The sequence below is a fragment of the Onychomys torridus genome, chromosome 18 (genome assembly GCF_903995425.1).
Source record: "Onychomys torridus chromosome 18, mOncTor1.1, whole genome shotgun sequence".
In the NCBI taxonomy this organism is placed as follows: domain Eukaryota; kingdom Metazoa; phylum Chordata; class Mammalia; order Rodentia; family Cricetidae; genus Onychomys; species Onychomys torridus.
The window spans coordinates 775,546-799,961 of record NC_050460.1 but is presented as its reverse complement, the minus strand read 5'-3'; the positions used below and the strand labels follow the sequence as shown (position 1 = coordinate 799,961).

Sequence of the window (24,416 nt, the reverse complement as noted above, 5' to 3'; positions counted from 1 at the left end):
TATACATAGAGATGGAATAGCAAAACTAGCATAGATTTCCTTCTTCTTCCCATGTATAGATTCTTTTCTGCCTGGGAAAGGGATCAGACCCCAAACATTAAATATGGTAGGCAAGTGCTGTACTATTGAACTACAACCCCAGTGTTGAAGATTTGTTTTCCTGAGTTTGAGTTTTGTTGATGCTGAGTTCAAGTTTAGGCTTGGTTTTTATGTAGGCTGGGCTAGAACATGAGGTCTTTGTGCCTCAGACTCTAGAGTACTGGATTTATTAGGAGTACCAACAGGTCTGGCTTGGAAGTTTCCTTTTCTAAAAAAATTCATTTGTTTGTTTGTTTGTTTATATTTGTTTTGTTGTTGCTTTGAGATAGGGTCTCACACACCTGAGGATGACCTTGTAGGGCCATTCTAAGTAAAATAAGGGTTATCTTAACATGAATACTGTGATACCAAGGTAATCTGATAACCAAGCTGGCTACTAGTGGGTAGGTAGTTGGTACATATTGTTGGTATGTTAGACAAAAATGATCCATTCCATGTTCAAGGCATGAAAGTGGGGACAATGTAGGATTTCAGCATGTGCCTTAGAACAGCCTACACTTATGTTTCATATACACCTGCACACAGGTACTGTTGCTAGTATGAGTATACATGGAAGCCAGAGGTTGACACTGAGATGTTTTCCTCCATTGTTTCTCCATCTTTCTTTCTTTCTTTCTTTCTTTCTTTCTTTCTTTTTTTTTTTTTTTTTATAGATTTATTTATTGTGTATACAGTATTCTGCCTGCTTATATCCTTGCAGGCCAGAAGAGGGCACCAGATCTCATTATGGATGGTTGTGAGCTACCATGTGGTCTCTGGGAATTGAACTCAGAACCTCTGGAAGAGTAGTCAGTGCTCTTAACCACTGAGTCATCTCCAGCCCCGTCTTTCATTTTTAAACATTTATTTTATGTGTGTTCCCAAGCACAAATGTGGAGGGCAGGACAATTTCTGGGGCTCTACTCTTTATACTAGATATGAAACTGAACTCATAAAGCTTGACAGCAAGAACCTTTAACTCCTGAATCATCCTACTATCCCATTATTTTGACCCTGAGTCTTTCAGTGAACTCTGAGCTCATTGAAAATCCCAAGATCTATTCCTACATGATCCACCCCAGTGCTGGAGTCACATGCTCATGTTTTTTTAACATGGGTACTGATAATCCAGACTCAGAACTTCATGGTTATAACAAATATTAACTGAACCTGGTTTTTTTGGTTTTTGTTTGTTTGTTTTTGTTTTTTTGTTTTTGTTGTTTTGTTGTTGTTTTGTTTTTTTCAGACAGAGCCTCACTGTATGGCCAAGGAACTCCAGATCCTCCTGCCTCAGTCTCCAAAATGCTGGGATTATGGGATGGAGCAACCATTCCCAGCTAGGCTATACTTTAGACTTGTTTAAGACTTGTAGGCTAGGGAAATAGCTCTATGGTATAGCACTTGTGTTGCATTCCTGAAGCCCGATTCTGTTCCCAGCTTCCAGGTTCTGTTTCAAATTAAACTCTCCCTTTTTTAAAGAAATCTCCAGTATAAATTGGGAATATGGTCTTTCCTTAATAAAGTTGGCACCTCAAATCACATAGTGCAGTCCAGTTAACAAAAACAGTCCTTGGCACTGTTTACGTCTTTCTTCCTTCTGATTTCAGTCAGATATGATTCGAGAAAGCTCTTAGAGGAGTAGGCTATAGGGAGAAATTCTGCACATTCCAAAACCCAACTCCGTATAATACAGGCTACAGTGCCAGCTTATTCTCTGTCCCTAGTACAGTTGTTAATCCACTTACTGGGCATTGTTTGTAAATAAATATGACTGAACATTTTTCCTTATTGTACTTTATGGTACCATCTCTAGAGCCATTCCTAGGGTGGCCCAGTGGAAGCTGTCATTCCAAACATCAGTGCTCATTGGACCTGCTTCTAACATCTGAGATTCTAAAAATAAATAATATTAATGTGGGAAAAGTAAGGAAAATAAAAGGGTTAAAAAATGCAGGATGAAAAAAAAAATACAGGATGAGGGTGTGTGGCTTAGTGGTAGTTGTTAATTTGTGTAATGTGTAGGGCCCAGGATTCGGGGGGGGGGGGGGGGGGGAATTGGGCATAAAGTACTACTCTTAGGAATATTGCTACTTTGTCCTCAGGATTAAGCCATGGATCTAGCAGGTAAAGTTTTAGTGGGAAGCATACTCCATAAAACCAATATTAATTGTAAACTCACAAAGCTAAAGCTATTAGTGTATATTAAGTATCACTATTTGTAGATCAGATTGAGATTCTCAGCCCAAGAGGGAGCAGCTTAGATATTTGAAGGTGTGGAAGCCAGGAAGAAAGTAGATGCTGTGTGTCATCTAGTTCAGTTTCTGATTAGGTTGCAACAGTAATGCACAGGTTTGGTTGTGTTGGTGTGGTGGTTATGTTGATAAAATTTGTTCATATCCTGTCTTGTTCTCAGATTATTTGGGACAACCCAGAGAATGTTGCTATAATGTGAGCTTCTTTATAAATTGTGTAGTTGGCCTTGATCTATTGACTGGATTTTATGTCTGTCTTGATGATTTTGTTTTTCAAAATGGAGTCTTGATGTGCTTACTCATAGTGTAGTTTCAACCTCCTGGGCTCAAGTAATTGTCCCAACTCATTCTCTAGAGTGAATCATGGGAATTAGTAGATTGTATATAGTAGAAATTTAATGAATATAAAACAGTCTGAGTGTAGCTAAGTTGTAGTGGACTTGCCTAATTTGCATGTGGACCAGCACAATGCAAAGAATTAATAATTAAGTAAAATATGTTATTTCTAAGGGAATTGATGTAAAAATTGTGTATAGTTCTAGTTAAATTTAAGTTTAAATGGTATGCCTACAATTGGCCTCTTTGCAAACACTAAGAAATTAAACTCCTTTAGTACAGCAACCAGTAGGGTGTTTCTTGTGGTTTATTTTGGTATTATGTTTTGCTTTTGGCATTTAATAGATGATAAACATTTGAAAAGAGCAAACATAAGTCAGTCACATAAAATTTTGGAGATAGCCCAACTGGGAAAAGTGTGTTACAAATAAGCAGGTCTAAGTGATTTTAATATGAATATTATAATTTTATTTTGGTCATTTTTTTTCTTAGCTAAAAAGCTGCCAAAGAATGAACCACAGAATCCAGGCGCAAACTCGGCCAGAGGACGAGGAGTAGATCTTACTGAGCCTGCACAGCCAGCCAGAAGCCAGTGTTGTAATAACTAAATTCCAGTGTGAACTTCCTAAATGGCAAAAACCTGGAGTGGGAGCATTTAGCCGGCCCAGTGTGACTTCCAAAAAGAGACTTATGGTAGAATCAAGTTTCTAATACTGAATTATTTTGAGTGTTTTGAACTTAATTTTTAATAACATGCATGTGTTCTTCCAACTAATGTTTCGGCAGTAGAAAGGGAAATGAGAAGTGTGTACAATTTTTTCCATGGGAAAGTACAGGGGAACCATTTGTCTCCAGTTGGTATGGACCCACACTTAACCCACCCAGTCTCCAAACTGGGATAATAGTCAGGTGTGAAAGATTCAAAATTACTAATGTGAACTTTAGAGAAACATTTTTAGAAGACTAAAAATATTTATGCTTAGCAACAGAAGCCAAGCAAATGGTAATTTCTTCTATTGTCTAAAAAGTGTACATTCCACATATTAATAAATAATCCTAAGAAAACAGTCCTACATCTCCAGAAAGAATGAATATTAGTGACATCTTACTCGGTCCTGTTATTTCTTAAAATTTGATTGAAAAGAAGTCGTGTAACCCCATCTTGTTTTAGGAATATAAAAACTGATAAATGCATCTTAATGGATAGTGGTCCCTTCGTGGGAGCTCTTCAACAAAGTGACAACAAACCAGGCATCTGATTTCTCTTTAATCACTGTTGGCCATTACATAGAGGTCTGTCTGGAGCAGGAAGGGAGCTCTGGTTCCCTTTGGACATGATTAGTCAACGCACTAACAATTATGTACATTCAGACTTGATGATTTTAAATATGATCTTCAGCTGTACTGTAAATAGAGTACTGCATTGTAGTCTCCATGTTTATTTTCTGTAATATTTAAGAATTGCCTAAGCGTATACAAAATGTACAGTTACTAAAACAGCTAATTATTTCTCTCCCTATGAAAGGAAGGGGGCTTTGCTGTTCTTTCATGGCTAGAACCATAATAAACACTGTACCTGTAATTTGTAACATAAGTATTACAATGTTATTAGTAATAATCTTGAAACCTTGTTTTTCAAAGTCCATTTTATTTTGATCAGTATATTGCACTAATTATTTTAGGTATTTTCATTATATGAAATCTACCATGTGTCAGATGACTTAATCTATTTAAGTGTTGATCTGCTAGCAGAACTTGTACATTTTACAGTAACTCAAAATTAGTAAGGAAAACAGTTCACCAGTGTTTAGTTTTATATTGAGGTGCTCAGGTTGGAATAAAGTGGTATAAAAAGCAACATTGAGTTTTCTTTCTCTTCAACATAAAGTAGTGAACATAACACACATGGTATATAACTGGAAGCTTTTGTGTTTTCTTCCTTTTCTTAAGAATGATTTGCATAGTCATTGTCTGTCCTAGAGTCTGATGCACTGAAGTCTTTGTGGTACTGTTTGCTACTCTAGGTCTTCAGAATGTTTTTATGACAGCAGCTGATACTCACTGCCATTTAGAAACATTACCATAACAGTAATGCTGTCTCTGGAACCACCTTCTAAAGCAGTATTTATAAGTTCCCAGCCAATGTACTCAGCTGCACCTTCATAGAAATTCTTAGCATATAGTTCATTCTTGCTGCAAGGGTCATAATTAGTCACTTCTGGAGGAAATGTTTCTGTATTTTTAGCCTGATAAATGCAAGCTTCAGAAAATACTGAATTAGATGACTTTTCCGTTAGATTAGTAGTTGACATAACTTCTTCATATTCAGGTTTGTACTGGAACAGCACTCGGATGTTACTGTCTGATGGTGAAAGAGGCTCTTTAGATGACCAGGATTTGTTTTTAGTGCTAGAAGCACATGTTTCTTTATATGCATGAAACAAGGTTAATACCAGTGCAGTGACTTCCTTCTTGTCCAGAACTTCCCAAAGCCCATCAGTGGCTAAGATGAGAAACTGACATAAATCATCTATAGGGACAGAAATTGTTTGGGGTGCTGGAATAATGAACTTCTTCAGTGTGAGGTTTCCATGGAATCCAAGACCTCTGGTGGTTTTTATGTGCCCTTCCAGGAGGCCATTTGAACTGATGACTGCTCCTCTCTGAAGGACTCTTCTTCTCTCTTTGGTGTTTCGTGTAGTGTGTTCTTTGGTCAGGCAAAACCCTTTTCCATTTCTGCATAAGATGGCTTGCACATTGCCTAAAAGGGAGGTTTGTTTGTTTGTTTGTTTGTTTTTAAAGAGAGAGACCTAATTATCAGTTTGTGTTAAAGTATGCTACTTACTAATTCTGTTTCAATACTAAACACAAAGTATGCCATGTAAATATATTTAGAATATATAAGCTGAACACTGTACAAATATGATTTTGAACTGGGAAACCACCTAATTCGATTATCAGTGTTAACCAGTAGAATTTAAAATACTTAACTAAAACTACAGGTCATGAAAAATAACTTCTAAATCAAGTTTTTATGAAACTTATCAAAATGATTTTTACTATTTCTTAACATCTATGCAGCAGATTTTTAAAATATTCAAATAAAGTTTTTTATGACTAAATTGTGTGTATGTGTGGGTATGTGCACATGAGGAGGGTAGAGGCCAGAAGAGAGTATTGGATACCCTAGAGCTGAAGTTATAGTTGGTTGTGAGCCACCCAGCATGGGTACTCGGAACTGAACTCTAATCCTCTGGGGAAGCAGTAAGTGTTCTTAAACACAGAAACATCTCTCCAGCACCAAGGTTTTTGTTGTTGTTTTAATTATTTGTTTTGTTATTTAAAAAAAAAAAAATGGGGGGGGGGGGTTGGAGAGATAACCCAGCAGGAAAGAACACATACCGGCAGAGGACCTGAGTTCAGTTGCTAGCACTCACGTAGGTTGATACACAACTGCTTGTAACTCTAGGTCTAAGGAGATCTGATGCTCTTGTATTAGTGTGCACAGACCCACACACATACACATAAAAATAATAAACACTTAAAGAAATAAAAGCTCTTTGGGGTTGGTAAGATGGTTAGTACGTAAAGGTACCTGTTGCCAAGCATCATAAACCTGAGTTCCATCCTTGGATCCCATGTGGTGAAAACAACTGGCTTCTGCAAGTTGTCCCTGTGTGTATACATAGGTACACACATGGACACACAACGTTTAAAAAAATAATTGTAACTCGTTAAAGTTAAAACGAATATATTTAGGACATGGATGATAAAATTGGTTTCTGTAATGTATGATTAAACTAAGTTCTGTGAAAATTCCTATTATATTAGGGAAATAGTCACATTAAACCCTGTAGTTGAAAACTGAAGTCTTTAGTAAATGATGGCAGTATAATATGATCATAGTTGAGATGAACCTGTGATGTTGGCATCATATTGCTTCATGGATGTTTTGAAGTCTAAACATGGTCTGAACAGATTGAGATGCTGTATATAGAGGGGTCCCCCCACCTCTAAGATTTTAGAATCATCATTATGTTTAAAAACAAGCAGTGGTTCCTGGTACAGAACTGTGATTCACAAGTTACTTAAACTGGCATTGGTATCTGAATACTCTTATCCTTGAAAATTAAAATTCCTACTTTAATATATATGCCAATTCTAAAAGTAAAATATTGTGGGACCATTGAGATGATTCAGTGAATAGAGGCACCTGATGACCTGAGTTTGATTTCCTGGAACCCATGAGGTGAAAGGAGAGATCCTACTTCCAAAAGCTGCCCTTGACCTCAACATATATGCTGTGGCATATATACACATGTGCCACACATTTTAAAAATAAGAATATTTGTTGGGTGGTGGTTGCAAGCCTTTAATCCCAGCACTTAGAAGACAGAGGCAGGTGGATCTCTGAGTTTGAGGCTAGCCTTGTCTGTCTACAGAGCGAGTTCCAGGACAGCCACGGCTACACAGAGAAATCCTATCTCCAAAAAAAAAAAAAAGAATATTATGGTCTTAAACCTAGAACTATACTTGGAATCTGAATTTTGTTGCTAATGAGTTTAATTCTATTCCTTCTACATTTCACTTATTTTTGTTTTTTGTCTTTTTGTTTTGAAATAGAATCTCAATGTATAGCCCAGGCTGACCTAAACTTGAGACCTTCCGGTCTCTGCCTCATTGCTGGACAAGCCTTCAATGTTTATTTAGGGGGAAAAAAAAAATGAATCTAGGCTTAGGAGGCTAAAATACATCAAACTGGTATGATTGGACAGATATACAATGGAATTGGCTCATTAACATTATGGAATGAATAATATTTGAGCTCTTGGGTTGGTTGCAAAATGTGGCCCTAAAGCTATGCAAATGATGTTTCTGCAACTGCATGGCTTTGTGTTTTGGTTATTGTTCTTTTATGCTTACTTGTGGACCTTCTGCTTTGATTCTGTAGCAGGTAAGTCAGTAATTCTTGGATGGGGGTGGGAGTTATTTTGGGTTTTTGTTTGTTTTTCGATTTTTCCAGACAGGGTTTCTTTGTGTAACAGCCCTGGCTGTCCTGAAACTCGCTCTGTGGACCAGGCTGGCTTTAAACACACAGAGATCAGCCTTCCTTTGCTTCCCAAGTGCTGGGACTAAAGGCATGTGCCACCACCACCCAGCTTTGTTTTTGTTTTGAAACAAGCATTATGTAGCTGAAGCTGGCCTTGAACTCCCTTTGTAGACGAGAATGTCTAAGCTCCTGCTTCTGCTATCATGTGCCATCATGTCCTGTTCGCCTGGGTCTTATGCATGCTGCAAACTGAGCTTTGTCCCTGGCTTTTATTTAGTAGTTGGATCCTATCAGGTTATAAGTAACTGTCACCAGCAGAGCAACACAGAGTGGCACTTAACATGGCAACTTGGATGAACTATTAGGATGTAGTACCTCTTTTAAAATGGGGGAGATAATGTGTGTGTGTAAATAATGTTACCATAGCTTTAAAACTATGGAGGCCATAGTTCTCCCTAGTGTTGATTACCATGTGGAATTTCAAAACTCACTCAGTACATGAAGGCATTGCTCCCTGATGTTGCAGAAGAGTTTGGATTCACATACCAACTTATAAGGGAAGGTAGTAGGCAAGCATTTTGACTTGACTTCTGTTGAGAGAGGGCTTGGTAAATTTAGCCTTATACACATACACAAAATCTAGATAAAGTTACTGAAATGGCAGATAGATGAAAAATAATTTAACTATTTAAAAGGAGTAGTAACGTGGGAGGTTAAGGCAGGTGGACTGTGAATGTGAGGCCAGCCTGGGCTTAATATGAGACATTGTGTCCAAAAAATTAAAAGGGGGCAGTAGTAGTCTGGGTCAGGGACTAACCCATCTCACCAAACAGGATCCTGAATAATGTACTGTTAAGTCCCCCATATTGATGAGCTGATGAAGAAAGTACGAAGTTCTTAAGTCAGAAAGTAATCATAGATTTCAGAGATGGATCGATGGCTAAGAACACTTGATGCTCTTCTAGAAGACCCTAGTTCAGTTTCTAATCGGGTGGCTCACTAACTCCAGCTTCAGGGGATCCAATGCACTCTCTTCAGACCCGCTGGCTACATGCACATGGTGTATTAAATTAACAAATTTTTTAAAAATTTTTAAAAAAAAACAACAACAACCCTGGTGCAGGGTGGTGGTGGTACACGCCTTTAATCCCAGCACTGGGGATACAGAGCCAGGCAGATCTCTGTGAGTTAGAGGCCAGCCTGGGCTACAGAGTGAGTTCCAGGAAAGGCACAAAGCTACATAGAGAATCCCTATCTTGAAAAACCAAAAAGGAAAAAAAAAAAAAGAAAAGAACCTGGCAACTGACCAAATCTCAGAAAATGAAAAAAATAAAAATAAAAGGGAGGAGGAAAGGTGAGGGGAAGAAGAAGAAATGGTAGGTGAATTTGAGAACAGTCAAGGAGCCCTGTGTAGTGGTGCACACCTTTAATCCATGCACTAGGGAAACAGAGGCAGTGGAACTCTGAATTGTGAGTTCCAAGCCAGCCATGGCTACATGTGATATCCTGGTGATGGCGGTGCTCAAGGTTCTAATCTCATATTTGGGAGATTGAGACAGAAGGGTTGCCACAGGTTGAAAGCCAGGCTGGGCTACAAAGTGATGAGATCCTGTCTCACAAAAACAAGGGTTGGAGAGATAGCTCACTGGTTTAAAGCACTTGTGCTTTCAGAGGATCTGGATTCAATTTCCCACACTCACAACTGTTCATAACTCCAGTCCAGAGGATCTAAAACCCTCTTCTGAGTCTACCAAGTATGCACAAACTGCACATGCATACATCCTGTCAAAACATTCTTACATGTAATTGAATCTTTAAAGGTTTTAATTTTTTATGATTTTAAAAAAAGAAAGAGGAGGGAGGGAAAGAAAGGCCAGTGAGATGACTCAGTGGGTAAAGGTGCTTGCTGCAAGCCTGATGACCTGAGTTCAATTCCCAGAAGCTACATTGTAGAAAGGAAGAATTAACTCCTGAAAGTTGTATGGCCTCCACTTATGTACTATGAACAATGAGCACACACAAACACTGAACTCAGGCTCTCTTCAATATATATATATAAAGTCAGTTGAAAGAAAAAACTGAAAAAGCATACAGCGAGAAATGAAAAAGCTGTGGGTGGGTCCCAGTGCACTCACACAAACAGATGAATCACAGTCCAATGACTTAAAACCAGAGAAAGAAATACTCTAAAGCAGCCACAAGGGGGAAATACTTTGTGAACAGAAGAGCAAAAGTGACAGACAGCAATGCCAGCCAGGCCAAACGGAAGCAGGTTCCAACAACACAGAAAAATCTCCAGTCTGGAATTCCACACCAAGTGAATATTTCCTTTAAAAATGAGAGGCAAATAATACCTTAAGAATTCATCACCACCCTGTGTGATGGTGAGTGCCTTTTTGCCTAGCACTTAGAAGGCTGAGGCTGATCTCAGTGAGCTTGAGGCCACTCTGCATTACATAGTGTGTTACAGGACAGTCAGGAATACATAATAGGCCCTGTATCAAAAAAACAAAAATTCATCACCAAAAGACAGACATCACAGAGACCAAGGAAATTTTCCAGGCAAGGAACACACCAGATGAACAAGTCTGCACAAAGAAGTTAAGAACAGGAGTATGAGTTCCTGAAAGATGCGGCATTTTTTTCTTATCAAAATATATAAAAGATGATTGACCGGGTTGGGGATTTAGCTCAGTGGTAGAGCACTTGAAAGTGCAAGGCCCTGGGTTCGATCCTCAGCTAAAAAAAAAAAAAAAAAGATAATGGACTATTGTGGTAGTTTTAATGTAAGTGGACCCCATAAACTCATAGGGAGTGGTATTATTAGGAGGTGTGGCCTTTTTGGAAGAAGTGCTTCATTGTGGAGGCAGGCTTTGAGATCTCATATTGCTGGAGCCATGCCCAATGAGACAGTCCACTTCCTGTTGCCTGCAAAATGTAGGATTCTCAGCTACCTCTCCAGCATCATGTCTGCCTGCATGCCACCATGCTCCCTGTCATGATAATGGATGGAAACTTTGAAACTAAGCTACCACCTCAATTTTAAATTTTTTCCTTTATAAGAGTTGCTATGGTCATGGTGTCTTCACAGCAATAGAAACCCTAATTAACACAACTGTTAAAAAATATACTATGCAGAATATACAAATATACATCATTTACAAATAAATGTATCGTGTAATCAAAATAATGACTGAGCCAGGTGTAGCTAAACACACCTGTAATCCCAGCATTCTTGAGTTGGAGGGAGATTCCAGGTTAGCCTAAGCTACCTAGAGTCAAAAAACACAAAACAGGGCTGGAGAGCCAGATCAGGGGTTAAGAACACATACTGCTATTGCAGAGGACAACAAACAGCATGACAATGTTAAAGGAACATGGACAAATAGGAATTTTAGCCATTGCTAAGTGGATAGTGTCATGGTGTCACCATTCTGGAAAGCTGTGATAATTCCATCCCCGGTATATGTATGTGTGTGAGCATTTTAATCCCATAAGGATTTAATGAATTACAGAAACAGAAGATCAAGAAAAATGGTAAGATAGAATATAAATGATAAGAACAAAAACTCAGCCAGGGCTGATTATAGGCTGGTACCCCAGTTTGAAGAGGCTATGGTAGCAGGATTGCAGTCAAGACTGTAGGTCAAGTTCAAGACCACCCTTGAAATGTAATGAAACCCTGTGTTAATGTGAAAACAACAAAGTGGGCTAGAAATGTAGCTTAGTAATAGAGGATTTGCTGAGCATCTTAGCTAGTAGAAAACCTGGAAAACTGAAGGAAAAATTGTTATTCTACTCTTAAGAAATTGATAAAACAAGGGTGCTGAGCATGAAAACAATCTGTTACACATGTATTAGTCTCTTGTTGGGAATGTAGCTCTATTAGACTGGTTGGCCAACATTCACAAAGCCCTAGGTTACACTCCCAGCACCAAGAGTTAATGGCACATGTCTTCAACTCCAGCTCTCAAGAGGTGGAGGCAGGAGGATTGGAAATTCAAGAAGATCTTCCTGGGCTACATAGTGAGTATAGCCTGAGATACAAGACTCTCGGCCTCAAAAGTTATCCTAGCAGTTATAATGGATCAGTCTGAACAAGTATGCTGAGAAAAATAAACTTTCCAGTCTCTCAAAAGGAGGCAGTGGACTCCTTATGTCAGTTTTTGTTTGAATCTAGCTACCATAGGTACTGTATTCACTTTTCACATGTATCAACATTGCTATTATCACCTTATTTGGAAATTTTTTAATTAAAAATTTTAATGTGTATACATATATTAAATAATACACATATATTAAATTTTTGTATATATGTATATACAAATATAGGTGTACAATATATGAGAGTGTGTTATGTATCCATCTGAAGAAGTCAGAAGACACTTTCTAGGAGTCAGTTCTATTCTTCCAACATGTGGTTTCAATCAACAGCCTTGGCAGCAAGTACCTTAACCCTCTGACTCATCTCACCAGCCCCGTTTGGGAAATGTAATGCTTTGTCACATTCAACACAATGTGTAACAGTTTCCTTCAAGATTGAGACATTCCATCCTGCAGGGAAGTTCCTTAGGCAGAAAGGCAACAACTCAAAATAGCTTCAGGAAGTCCTTAAAACTGACCAGAATCATTAGGTTCCCCTCCCTCCCAGAGTAAGCTATAAAGCTGCTGAGAGTCACTCTCTGACAAGCCAAGCAAAGATGACTCTCAGATGAAACAAGCTACAAAAAAGGCCCAGAGGCCAGACCAGCTACTTAGAAGAAGCAGAAACGACCCTCTGCCTGGGAGAGGATTAGGCCAGAGTTACTTGGAAAGGATACTCTCCAACCTGTTGAGCTGCCTGTAGGCTGTGCAGTGTGCTCCAGGTTCCCAGCTGTCAATCATGCTGGTGTGGACTTTGGTGATGCAGCTGCCTGTGAGTCATTTCTGCCCCTGTAAGTAACCCTTCATCCATATTCCTATAAGTTACCTCAATAAAACTAATTGGTTCATCAAGTTGGACTTTGGTAGTATCTGTACTTTGGTCTATCATGGGCTCCTTATCTGGGGTGAGTAGATGTGTGTGTGTGTTGTGTCTCCCCAAGAAAAATTTGTCACATAACTAATATCAGTGCCTATAAAAAACAGTTACAATTATTTTTGTGCCTTCAATCTATATTTAAGCTGGCGGTTTTTGTTTCTTAATTGTTCAGTGCAATGTCTAGACATTAATAAATCACTAAATGACTGACTAATTGTGAAAGCAGGGGAGTTTTTCTGCAGGTATTTACAATATTTAGGTGTCATGGATACACACCAGCATTTGCAATGTGTAGTACTCCAGAGATGATCTGTGGGATCTTTTGGGAAGGAAAACAGTCAGCACACTGCTGATCCTTATTAGTGTATGGGTTCTTAATCACACCCTCCAAGATACAAGTGAGCGCGGAGCAGCCACTCCACCAAACCCGGGAAACCTCGTTCCTTCCGAGCCGTAGAAGCCTATCCATTCTCCAAAATGCCTTTGCAAAGACTTTGTGTATTTCTTCATACTCTCGTCTATTGGTTCTGAAGGTTTTGTATGTGGAAGAGAAGGCCTCTTCTGAGGCTCTGTATTCTTCCCTGAACACAGTCTGAAAGGAATCAATCAGTTGCTGCTGCTCAGCTGTCATTTGGTAGGAAGGATCCTGTTTAGACAGTTGATGGAGAAGTAAAACCTGGAACTCCTTTGATGCCAGATCTGCTGCTGCATTGCCATGATGGCCATCAAACAAACCAAAAAAGCACACATTGGCTTTATCACCAAAATCATTCATGATCGTAAATTTACCATCTGGGTCAGCTTTCCAGGTTGAATTACTGTTGCCACAGATGGCTACACCTTTAATCAGCAGATGGGAGATATTTGGACAATGTGTAAAAGTCTGACCAACCTTATCACAAAGTCTGAAGTATGATGGGACTTGTTTCTTCCAAAGCAGCTCAAATGCGTAATTCAAACTCTGAAGAACTTTTTCACTGAACATAAAAGATGTCAATAGTTTAGAAATCACTAACTGCCTCTGAATACTGACCACTGAGGGCTTCGGTTTCTTCCCTCCCATCCACTGGAAACCCAGCATACTCAGAGCATTGTGATGTTTCTTATGAAGAAAAGTTTGAGCTGCATTGATTTCTTGGTGGCAGACAGAGCAGGGGAATGTGACTCTTTGACCATAACTCAGCTGCTCATTAGACTCCGCAGGGTCACTTGGGGTTCTTTGTCTCTTGCGCTTCCCCCTTTTTTTACCACTAATCTTTTTCTGTTGAGCCAGCGACTCATCCGAAGCAAATTTTGAAGCTTGGTTATCCCACTCTTTTGATCTCCAAAATACTCTGGAAAAAAGGTGAAATATGTTTACTGATCAGAAACTAGAGAGATGGCTTAGTGTGTAAGAGCACCTACTGAGCCCGGGGCGGGTGCATACCTTTTATCCTAGCACTCGGGAGGCAGAGCCAGGAGGATCTCTGTGAGTTAGAGGCCAGCCTGGGCTACAAGAGTGAGTTCCAGGAAAGGCTCAAAACTACAAAGAGAAACAGAGAAACCTAACTTTTTTTTTTTTTTTTTCCATTTTGATCACTACAGGACCCAGGACCTTGTATATGCTAGGCAAGTGCAGTATTTCTGAACTACAGTTATAGCCTGTAATTAACTATTCATTCATCCTTCCAAATGAATGGATGAAGAGAGTAGAGGAGGAAGGGAAAGAAGAAAGGAAGGAAGAATGTCAACCCAACGCATTTATAATACCAGTACGCAGGAGGTAGACTGAGCAGAGTTCTCCAGAGAACACCGCCAGACTGCACCATACCTTTGCTAGACCCAACAACCTATCTCTTCATTTGTAAGTTACCCCACAAAATAAACCTCCCTTTTAACTACGTGGAGTGACCTTAATGATTTCACCAATATTTGACTGTGGGTCTCTTCATCTGCTCCCATCAGCTATCTGAGGCAGCTTCTTTAATGATGATTAGACTATGGCAGAATATCATTAGGAATCATTCATTGATTTTTTTTTTTCTGGCTGTCATTATTTGGTTCTACTGTAGGTCTCTGGGCTAACCTCCTGCTCGTCTAACCATTGTTAGGTGTGTGCTCCCTCTGGTGGTATGGACCTCAAATTAGACCCTCAAACTAGTCATGGTTAGCCATTACCACAAGTTCTGTAGCAACATTACCCCAGCACATCTTGTAGGCAGGACAAATTGTAGGTTAAAAGTTTGGTGGCTGGGTTGATGTCCCAGTCCTAACACTGACTGCCTTGCCCGGTTACTTCAGGCTTCATATCCTCCATTACTAGGAGTCCTTGCTGGGGTTACCCTTGTAGATCCCAGGAAGTTTCTACTACACAAGATTTCTACATCACCTCTCAAATGCCCTACAATTCCAGTTGTCCAGCTGGTATTCTCTTCCTCCATCCCTCCCACCTGATCTCTACTATTCCCATCTCCACCCGCCCCCAGTCTACCAGCAAAATCTACTCTATTTCCCTTCCCTAGGGAGATCCATGAATCCCTCCTAGAGCCCTCTTGGTTACTTAGCACTTCTGAGTCTGTGATTATAATGTACTTAACAGCTAATATCCACTTATAAAAATACATACCGCTGGGCGGTGGTGGCGCACGCCTGTAATCCCAGCACTTGGGAGGCAGAGGCAGGTGGGTCTCTGTGAGTTCGAGGCCAGCCTGGTCTACAGAGCTAGTCCAGGACAGGCTTCAAAGCTACAGAGAAACCCTGTCTTGAAAAAAAAAAACAACAAAAAAAAGTACATACCATGTTTGTCTTTCTGGGTATGGATTATCTCACTCAGGATAATTTTTTTCTAGTTCTATCCATTTTTCTGCAAATTTTATTTTATTTTTTTAATTGCTGAGTAGTACTCAATTGTGTAAATATACCATATTTTCTTTATCTATTCTTTGAGGGACATCTAAGTTGTTTCCAGTTTCTGACTCTATGAACATAGTTGATCAAGTATCCTTGTAATAGGATGAAACATCCTTTGGATATATGCCCAAGAGTGGTATATCTGGGTGCTGAGGTAGATCAATTCCCAATTTTTGATGGAACTGCCATATTGATTTCCATAGTGGCTATACAAGTTTTTACTCACATCAGCAATGGAGGAGTGTTCCCCTTTTTCCACATCCTCGACAGCATGAGTTATCCTTGTGTTATTGATCTTAGACTTTCTGACAGGTGTAAGATGGAATCTTAAAATAGTTTTTCTTCCCATTTCCCTGGTGGCTAAGGATGTTAGACATTTCATTAAGTGTTTTTCAGCCATGTGTGATTCCTCTACTGAGAATTCTCTGTTTAGGTCTGTACCCCATTTTTAATTTTTTTTTTTTTTTTTTTTTTTTTTAGTTTGTTGATGTGTAGTTTCTTGAGTTCTCTTTATATATTGGATATTAGCCCTCTATAGGATATGGAGTTGGTGAAAATCTTTTCCCATTCTGTAGGTTGCAATTTTTTGCCCTTTTGACAGTGTCCTTTGCTTTACAGAATTTTTCAGTTTCATGAGGTCCCATTTATTAAGTGTTGATTTTAGTGCCTGCACTAGTGATGTTTTGTTCAGAAAGTCATCCCTGTGCCAGTGCATTCAAGGCTATTCCCCACTTTCTCTTCTATCAGGATCAGTGTATCTGGTTTATGTTGAGGTCTTTAATTCACTTGGACTTCAGTTCTGTGCAGGGTGATAGGGACCTATTTGCATTCTTCTACATGCTGACATCCAGTTATGTCAGCACCATTTGTTGAAGATGCTTTCCTTTTTCCACCGTGTCTTTCTGATTTCTTTATCAAAAATCAGGTGTCCATAGGTGAGTGGAATTATGTCTGGGTCTTCAGTTAGATTCCAGTGATCAACATGTCTGTTTTTATGACAATACCATGTGGTTTTAATTACTATAGCTCTATAGTACAGCTTGAAATCAGGGATGGTGATACCTCCAGAAGTTCTGTTATTGCTCAGGATTGTTTAAGCTATCCTTGTTTTTATTTTTCCATATGAAGTTGACTATTATTCTTTCAATGTCTGGGAGGAATTGTGTTGGAATTTGGATAGGGATTGCATCTGTAGATGGCTTTTGGTAGGATGGCCATTTTTACTATGTTAATCCTACCAATCCATAACCATGGGAGAGCTTTCCATATGCTGACATCTTCTTCAATTTCTTTTTTTTTAAACATTTATTTATTTATTATGTATACAATGAGTATTCAGCCTGCAGGCCAGAAGAGAGCACCAGATCTCATTGTAGATGATTGTGAGCCATCATGTGGTTGCTGGGAATTGAACTCATGACCTCTAGAAGAACAGTCAGTACTCTTGACCTCTGGGCCATCTCTCCATCCCCAATTTCTTTCTTCAAAGACTTGCAGAAAGACATTTGATTGTAAAGGCTGCTCAATTAAACCAATATGTATATTTTAAATGTATCTTGACTTCAAAATTTGGATCTAAGGTTATGTTGATTTGGAAAGGAGGCTCTGCTTTTGTTTCTACAGGAAGAAAGAGGCTATAGGTTTGTTCCAGGTTAAGATAGAAAAGAGTTCATCAAGCCAGACCTCCTGAATGTATGTATCAACAAAGGTTATAGCTGGTCTATTGGTGAAATTATTAAGGGCACTCCACGTAGTTCAAAGGGAGATTTATTTTGTGGGTTAGCTTACAAATGAAGGGATAGGTTGCAGGGTCTGGGAAAGGTATGGTGCAGTCTGGCGGTGTTCTCTGGAGAACTCTGTTCAGTCTACCTCCAGTGTCCAGGGTCCTGGAACCAAGAGAAGCCTCTCCTCTCGATCCTGGGTCTTCAGTTTCCTCCCTCAGCCCTGCCTTGTAGGCGTGACCATTACCGAAGCCTCAATGGGGGTTGGAACTTCCAGGCCAAGGATGGAATGGCTACCCACTACATCTCTCCCTTTTGTCTAAATAAGAAGGTTCTAACCTAATACAAGACTATATACCAAGAAATGGTTATCAAATATTGTGCAGGAGTAATGAGGGATAATGACCTAGATAAGTTAGAACTACAATCAGTGCAAACAATATCAAGCAAAAAACACATACTAAAATCCAGGGAAGTCTAAAGCATGGGTAGGTGGCATGTTACAAAGATCATTCCAAAAGGTATCCTATCCTAAAGAACCTGAGTCAAATATTTAATATATTCTATCTAAGATATTATATAATGTACTAATTTGTAACTATAACTGGTCTTCCCAGGACTTGACCATTATCTTGAATTTTCTCAAGATCCCCACAACACTACCAGCACCCCCTATCAGCAGAAAGTAGCTTAGAAAACTATGCCCACATTCCCCCCAAAAATGGATTATGGATGTTTGTCTTTGTTTAGGTTGTTGATTACAAATTGTTATTTGTCATAGTCAATCTCTTTCAAAAAAAAGAAAGAGGGATATGATATAGAAATATAGGATATAGATAGGATAAGATAAATGAGTAGATTATTTACTTTTAAAGAGCAACAACTTGTTTGAAATGTTTTATATTGCTATGGATTTTAGTTCATTGATACAAATTTAAAGTTAATTTAAAATTTAATTTAAAATATACTGTATGTATATTTCTACTCTTGTTTAAGGTATTGTTTATGTAATTCATTTTAATTATAATGGATAATTAAGAAATACAGATTAATAATTAGACACCTATGATAATCACACTTGTAATCATGTTAGTTTTCTAGATACACATAGATATATTTCAGTTAGGTAGGTAATCTTCAAAAACTTCAAAGACCTACAGAACATGGCATTTAAAATGTTTTAAGAACTTAGACTTTTCTGGACAATGAGATATGTCTGCTCTTGGCAGCACTGTTTTACTTCAAAGAGAAAGATGGACATTGAAGACACTCCATGTGCAGTTTATCTTCTTGGCAAAAATAGCCATTAGGGCAAGAAGTTGTTCTTGCCTGGACTGCTTGACAAAATGTTGTATTGAGTGGATATGCAGGACCCATAGGAAGGTGACCACTGAATTTGCAAGGTGAGATGGTCCTTTAAGTTCCTGCTTCACAGAAGAAACTGCCAGACATTCTACAGGACACAGAGAAAAGTGACTGAGAGACTAGACCTATGGGCTGAAGATGGATGCCCCAATGCTGCAGAGAAACTTTGGATGACTCTCCAGGCAGGCAGGTGTTTCTGTCATTTCCAGAGTTTTGGAAGTTGCTTACAGTCCTCCTCCTATTTACTTAGGTAATATTATACCTTCTGAAGTCTTTGATGTAGTTGAAAACTAAGTAGTTATAATTATGGTTTTTCTTGGTTATGATAAAATTAGATTAGACATGAAACTTTAGACTCATAAATATAGGGTAGATAGAATATTTTCTTTAATTTTGCCAAATACAAATAGACTAGTATTATAACTGTAATTCTTGCTTGATACATTCTATTATATGTAATTTTACTATGTTAAAGTTAAAACCTTCCTTTTTGATTAGACAGAAAAGGGATGCTGTGGGATGTTTTGTATGCTATGAAAATGTTGCTCTGATTGGTTGATAAATAAAATGCTGATTGGCCAGTAGCCAGGCAGGAAGTATAGGTGGAATAAGCAGACAAGAAGAATTCTGTGAAGAGTTAGGCTAAGTCAGGAGATGCCAGCCTGCTGTACAGGGGGCGGCATGTAATGGCACACAGGTAAAGCCACAGAACATGTGGCAACATATAGATTAACAGAAATGTACTGAGTTTAAATCTAAGAGCTAGTCAGTGGTAGGCCTAGCTAATGGCCGAGCAGTTTTAATTAATATAAGCCTCTATGTGTTTACTTGGGTCTGAGCAGCTGCAGAGTGGACAGAACACAGGAAAACTTCCAACTACAGACTGTGGTAGCATGTACATGGCCTGCACAAGTCCAAACCAGACAGTGTCCCAGTGCTAAGAGGGAGAAGTAGCCAGAAGCCCCCATTCCTAAGCTAGAAACTATTTCCAGTTGATAACCACTTGCAAAGGGAAAGTTAATTTTTGCCAATGGAGTATCTTGCTAGGTATATAAGCCACACATCAGGGCAAGCCTCAGGCCAAGCAGTAGATGGCCAAGACAAATTGAACTCAAAGGTATTTCTGCTTTTTTTTTTTTGGTTATAAATCCACGTTTTTTTTGTTGGGTGACAGAGGGCATAGATGGTGCTGTACAGAGCTGGTATAGGCTTGGGGCTGAACGCCTCCTCATCTCCTTGATGAGGTCCAGATGCAGCCACTGGCACTCACCCTGGCAGCAAAGGATGCCATCTTCCTTTAGTGCTGTCTTCATGAGCTGGTAATAGGACTCCTTGAAGAGGCTCTCAGCAGGACCCATGGGGTCTGAGGAGTCGGTGATGATGACGTCGAAGGCATCTTGGTTCTGTTTCATGAACTCAAAGCCATCACCCACATGGAGGGTTAGCTTTGAGCTGGAGTAGCCGATGGCCATGCCAGGCAGGAACTTCTTAGAGACTTCAATGACATCCTCATTGATCTTACACTGAACCACAGACCCTACAGAGGGGTGCTTCACCACTTCCCGTAGGACGCCCCCCGTCTCCACCCTTGATGATCAGCACCTTCCGTGGGTTGGTGTGGTTGCAGAGCGGCGGGTTGGCGATCATCTCCCGGTGGGAGAACTCGTCCCTCTCAGTACACTGGATGACGCCATCCAGAACCAGCACGTTGCCGTAGGTTTTATTGCTGATGAGGATGTCTTGGTAACGCGAGCGCCGGTGGTACAGCAGCTGCTCCACCTGCAGCGACAGGGCCTGGCCAGGCCACAGGCTGCAGGTCTCTCGGAACCAGCCCTCGCAGATGGCGGCGGGGCCGGGCGCGGCTGTGCGGTCCTGGCCAGGCTCCATGGCAGGCAGCGTGCGTCGCGGGCCACGACTGCAGGCTGCGTGGAGCTGCAGCACCACGGGACCAGCCCATTTTTAAAATCTTATTGGTCCTTTCCTTATGCATTATGGTTTCTGATTTTCTGTTTTTATGAGGTTTGTTTGTGTGTGTGTGTGTGTGTGTGTTTCTTGAGATTTTGTTTGTTTGCTTTTTTTCTTTTTTTTTTTTTAGTTCATGGGATTTTGTTTTCTTGGCCTGTTTTCTGGAGATAGAAAGAGAGTGGAATTGGGTGGGTAGTAGGGTAGAGAGGATGTAGGAGAACCCAAAATCAGAATATACTGTATAAAAATTATTTTCTATTAAACACTGAAAAAAAAGAATACTGTGGATATAATTATCTATTGATGATATTTCTTATCTAACCACGATTGTTGTTGTTTTTTGTTTGCTTTTTGTTTTTAGTGTAAAAAATGTATTATGTATGTTTTATATATGTGTGTGGACATGCATATAACACAGCCTAAGTGTGAAAGTTAGAGTAAAATCTATAGTAATTTCTTCTTCCACTATGTAGTTCTTGGGAAACAAATTCGGACAGACTATCAGGGTTGTTGGCAAGTGCTTCTATTCTCTGAACCATCTTAGGCCCTTTTTTTAGCGTAGGGATTGTGCTTGTTTTGCTTTTGTTTTTGCAACAGGATCTTATACAACACTCCCTTGCCTCTAACTTGCTAGGTAGTCAAGTTTGGCTTGAACTTCTGATCCTCCTGTGAATCACTATGCCTGGCCTTCGACTTTTCATTTCTTTTTTTTTTTTTTTTTTTTTTTTTTTTTTGTAAAATTGCCAGGCGCCACCAGTGGCTCATATCTTTAATCCTAGCACTGAGGAGGCTGGGGAAGGTGGATTACCAGGATGTCGTCCCAGGCCTGCCTAGCTAATAGAATGAGGAATGCTGGAAAGATAGCTCAATAGTTACAAAGTATCCAGTGTTCTTGTGTAGGACTGGAGTTCAGTTTCCAGCACCCATAATGGGCACCTCACAACCCTCTATAATTCTACTTCTAAGGACATTTCCTATCTCTGGTCTTCATGGGTACCTGTACTTATGGGCAAATACACACACATACACATACATAATTAAAAATGTGAACTGGGCTGGGTTAGGCACTGGTGGTGCACACCTTTAATTCCAACACTCAGGAGGCTGAGTTCAAGGCTAACCTGGTCTACAGAATGAGTTTCAGGACAGCCAGGGATACACAGAGAAACCCTGTCTCAGAAAAACAAAAAAACAAAGAAAAATATGGTCTGGACATAGTGGAACATATCTCACACTCAGGAGACAGGCAAGTATGAGTTTGAAGCCAACCTGATCTACATAATGAGTGAGTACAAGGTCAGCCAGGGTATCATAGTGACACTCTGTTTCAAAGGCAAACAAACAAACAACAATAACAATGAAATAAAATAAACTATAATAAGGGCTGGAGAGTTGACTCAGTAGGTATACTTTATACTCTTGCAGAGACCCTGGGTTCAGCTCCACCTACATGGCTCTAGTTCCAGGGGATCTGATAATCTGTAACTCCAGTTCCAGGAGATCTGACACCCTCTTCCAGTTTCTGAGGGCACCAGGTATGCACATGCCTGCCAGCAAAACAGCCATACACATTAAATTAAACAATAGAAAATAAGTTAAAATAAGGCAGGGGTAAAAACTGCAGCTAGTGAGAACACTCAGTGGTTAATGGTACTTACCACACAAGCCTAACCTGAACTCCATTCCAGACATGCAAAGGTGGAAGCTGTCTTCTGCTGTCCACATGTGTGCGCACACACACACACACACACACACACACACACACACACACACATCATGAGCATACATATATAATAATACATTTAAATGGATGGGCATTGTGGGACATGCCTCTAATATGGCACTCAGAGGCAAAGGCAGGAAGATCTCTGGGTTCAAGGCCAGCCTGTCTATATAGCAAGTTCCAGGAAAGCCAGAACTACAGAGAGAGACCCTATCTCAAAAAACCAAAATAATACTAATAATATATTTTTAAAATCTTTAGGGGGCTAGAAAGATAGCTCAGTAGTTAAGAGTACTGCTTTTCTAGAGAGTCTGAGTTCAATTCCCAGCACCCATGTTAGAGGCTCATAACTGCCTGTAACTCCAGCTCCAGGGATCTGATGTCTTCTGGATTCCTTGGGCATCTGCATTCACAGGTATGTACACACACACACACATAATTTAAAAAATAAATCTTGGGGCTGGAGAGATGGCTCAGAGGTTAAGAGCACTGGCTGCCCTTCCAGAGGTCCTGAGTTCAATTCCCAGCAACCATATGGTGACTCACAACCATCTATAATGAGATCTGGTGCCCTGCAGGCATACATGGAGGCAGAACACAGAACATAATAAATAAATCTTAAAAATAAATAAGTAAATCTTTAAAATATTAGAACAGATGATTCAGAAGTTAAGTGCACCCGCTAAACAACTGGGTATCACATGCATACCTGTAACCCCAATGCTGAGCAAAGTGGAGACAGGAAGATCACTGGGGCTTGCAGACTTACCGTCCAGCCAAGAAAGTCCCAAACTCAGGGTCGGGAGCAGTGCCTCACAAGCAATAGACAAGGGGTGATAGAGGAGGACATTGGTGCTCTCTTTTGGTCCCATGAATGTGTGCACAGATCAATCAATCAAGAGTCAAAACAATTAAATACCTTAAAGGACCACTCAGTTGCCAGTCCATGTTCCTTTGGACGTACTATTTTTCTCTGTCCTTACTTTACTCCATTTGCAGAGCCTTTGTTCTTCTATATTGAACACAAGTGGAGGGAAGGGAGGGAGAAAGTGGAGGGGAAGGAGGAGGGGAAGTAGAGGAGAGGAGGATTAAAGTGGAAGTTGCTATGGTAAGCAGTGAAGGGGGTGTGATGGAGGAGGTAAGGTCTTCTCTGATTGATGGATGCTCCCTGTTAGAATGTTGACAATCTCACCTGGAATTTCAGCCACAGCAACCTTTGTGATCCAGGACTTGAAACAGTAGGTCACAAGAGTATTAGTAAACTTCGCTGAGGAATTTCTAAAGGAGGGCCCAAGCTTCAAATGCACCATATAACACCTATTCCACAGAATAAAAGTATCAATTGTGGGTTTTCTTATTTCTTTTCTGGTTAATTGTGGAATTTTGAAAACAATGGTTATAGGGGCTAGAGAAATGACTGGGGGCTGGGGGTTAAGAGCACTGGATCCACGTTTGATTCCTCTTACTCAAATGGTGGCTCACAACCACCTGTAACTCCAGTCTCAGGGGATCGGACACTCTCTTCTGTCCTCTTTGGACATCACCACGCAGGCACTCACAGACAAAACACACATACACAAAAATACCTTGACAAAAGTACCATAAAGAAGAATGGTTCATTTGGCTCATGATTCCAGATGACAGTCTATCACTACTAGGAAATCTAGGCAGTAGGAACTTGTAAGAAGCAGAGAGCTGGCCAGTGAGATGGCTGGCTGGTCACATTTTATCACATCACACTCACAGTCAGAAGGGAGAGTTGGCCAGAGATAACTTGGTAGCCAAAGGTTTTGCCAAGCCTGACAACCTGAGTTGGATCTCAGAATCCACATAGTAAGAGAGCTGACCCCACTACATTGTCTCTGACCATAAACACACACACACACACACACACACACACACACACACACACACACACACAGAGAGAGAGAGAGAGAGAGAGAGAGAGAGAGAGAGAGAGAGAGAGAGAGATCACAGAGAGAGGTTGGAGAGTTTGTTGTTTTTTGTTTGTTTGTTT

General features: G+C 40.0%; 2 protein-coding genes and 1 pseudogene across 3 annotated transcripts in view; 1 reads left to right on the top strand and 2 right to left on the bottom strand.

Moving 5' to 3' along the window:
- The window catches only part of Rab5a (RAB5A, member RAS oncogene family), a 31,398-nt gene extending 26,874 nt beyond the window's left edge, over positions 1–4,524 (top strand). For both annotated transcript variants that reach the window (XM_036167936.1, XM_036167937.1), the window contains one exon: positions 3,159–4,524. In XM_036167936.1, the coding sequence (XP_036023829.1) occupies positions 3,159–3,274 (116 nt within the window). In that variant the 3' untranslated portion in view covers positions 3,275–4,524. The remainder of the gene's footprint in view (positions 1–3,158) is intronic.
- Positions 4,525–4,642: 118 nt separating this feature from the next.
- Positions 4,643–23,347, bottom strand: Pp2d1 (protein phosphatase 2C like domain containing 1). Its single transcript, XM_036167935.1, has 3 exons — positions 23,319–23,347; positions 13,013–14,070; positions 4,643–5,427 (listed from the first exon to the last, which is right to left on the bottom strand). Exons 1-3 carry the CDS (start codon positions 23,345–23,347, stop codon positions 4,706–4,708), a joined length of 1,809 nt encoding a protein of 602 aa, XP_036023828.1. The 3' UTR covers positions 4,643–4,705.
- LOC118569506 lies at positions 17,945–20,598 on the bottom strand (annotated as a pseudogene).
- Positions 23,348–24,416: the final 1,069 nt, after the last annotated feature.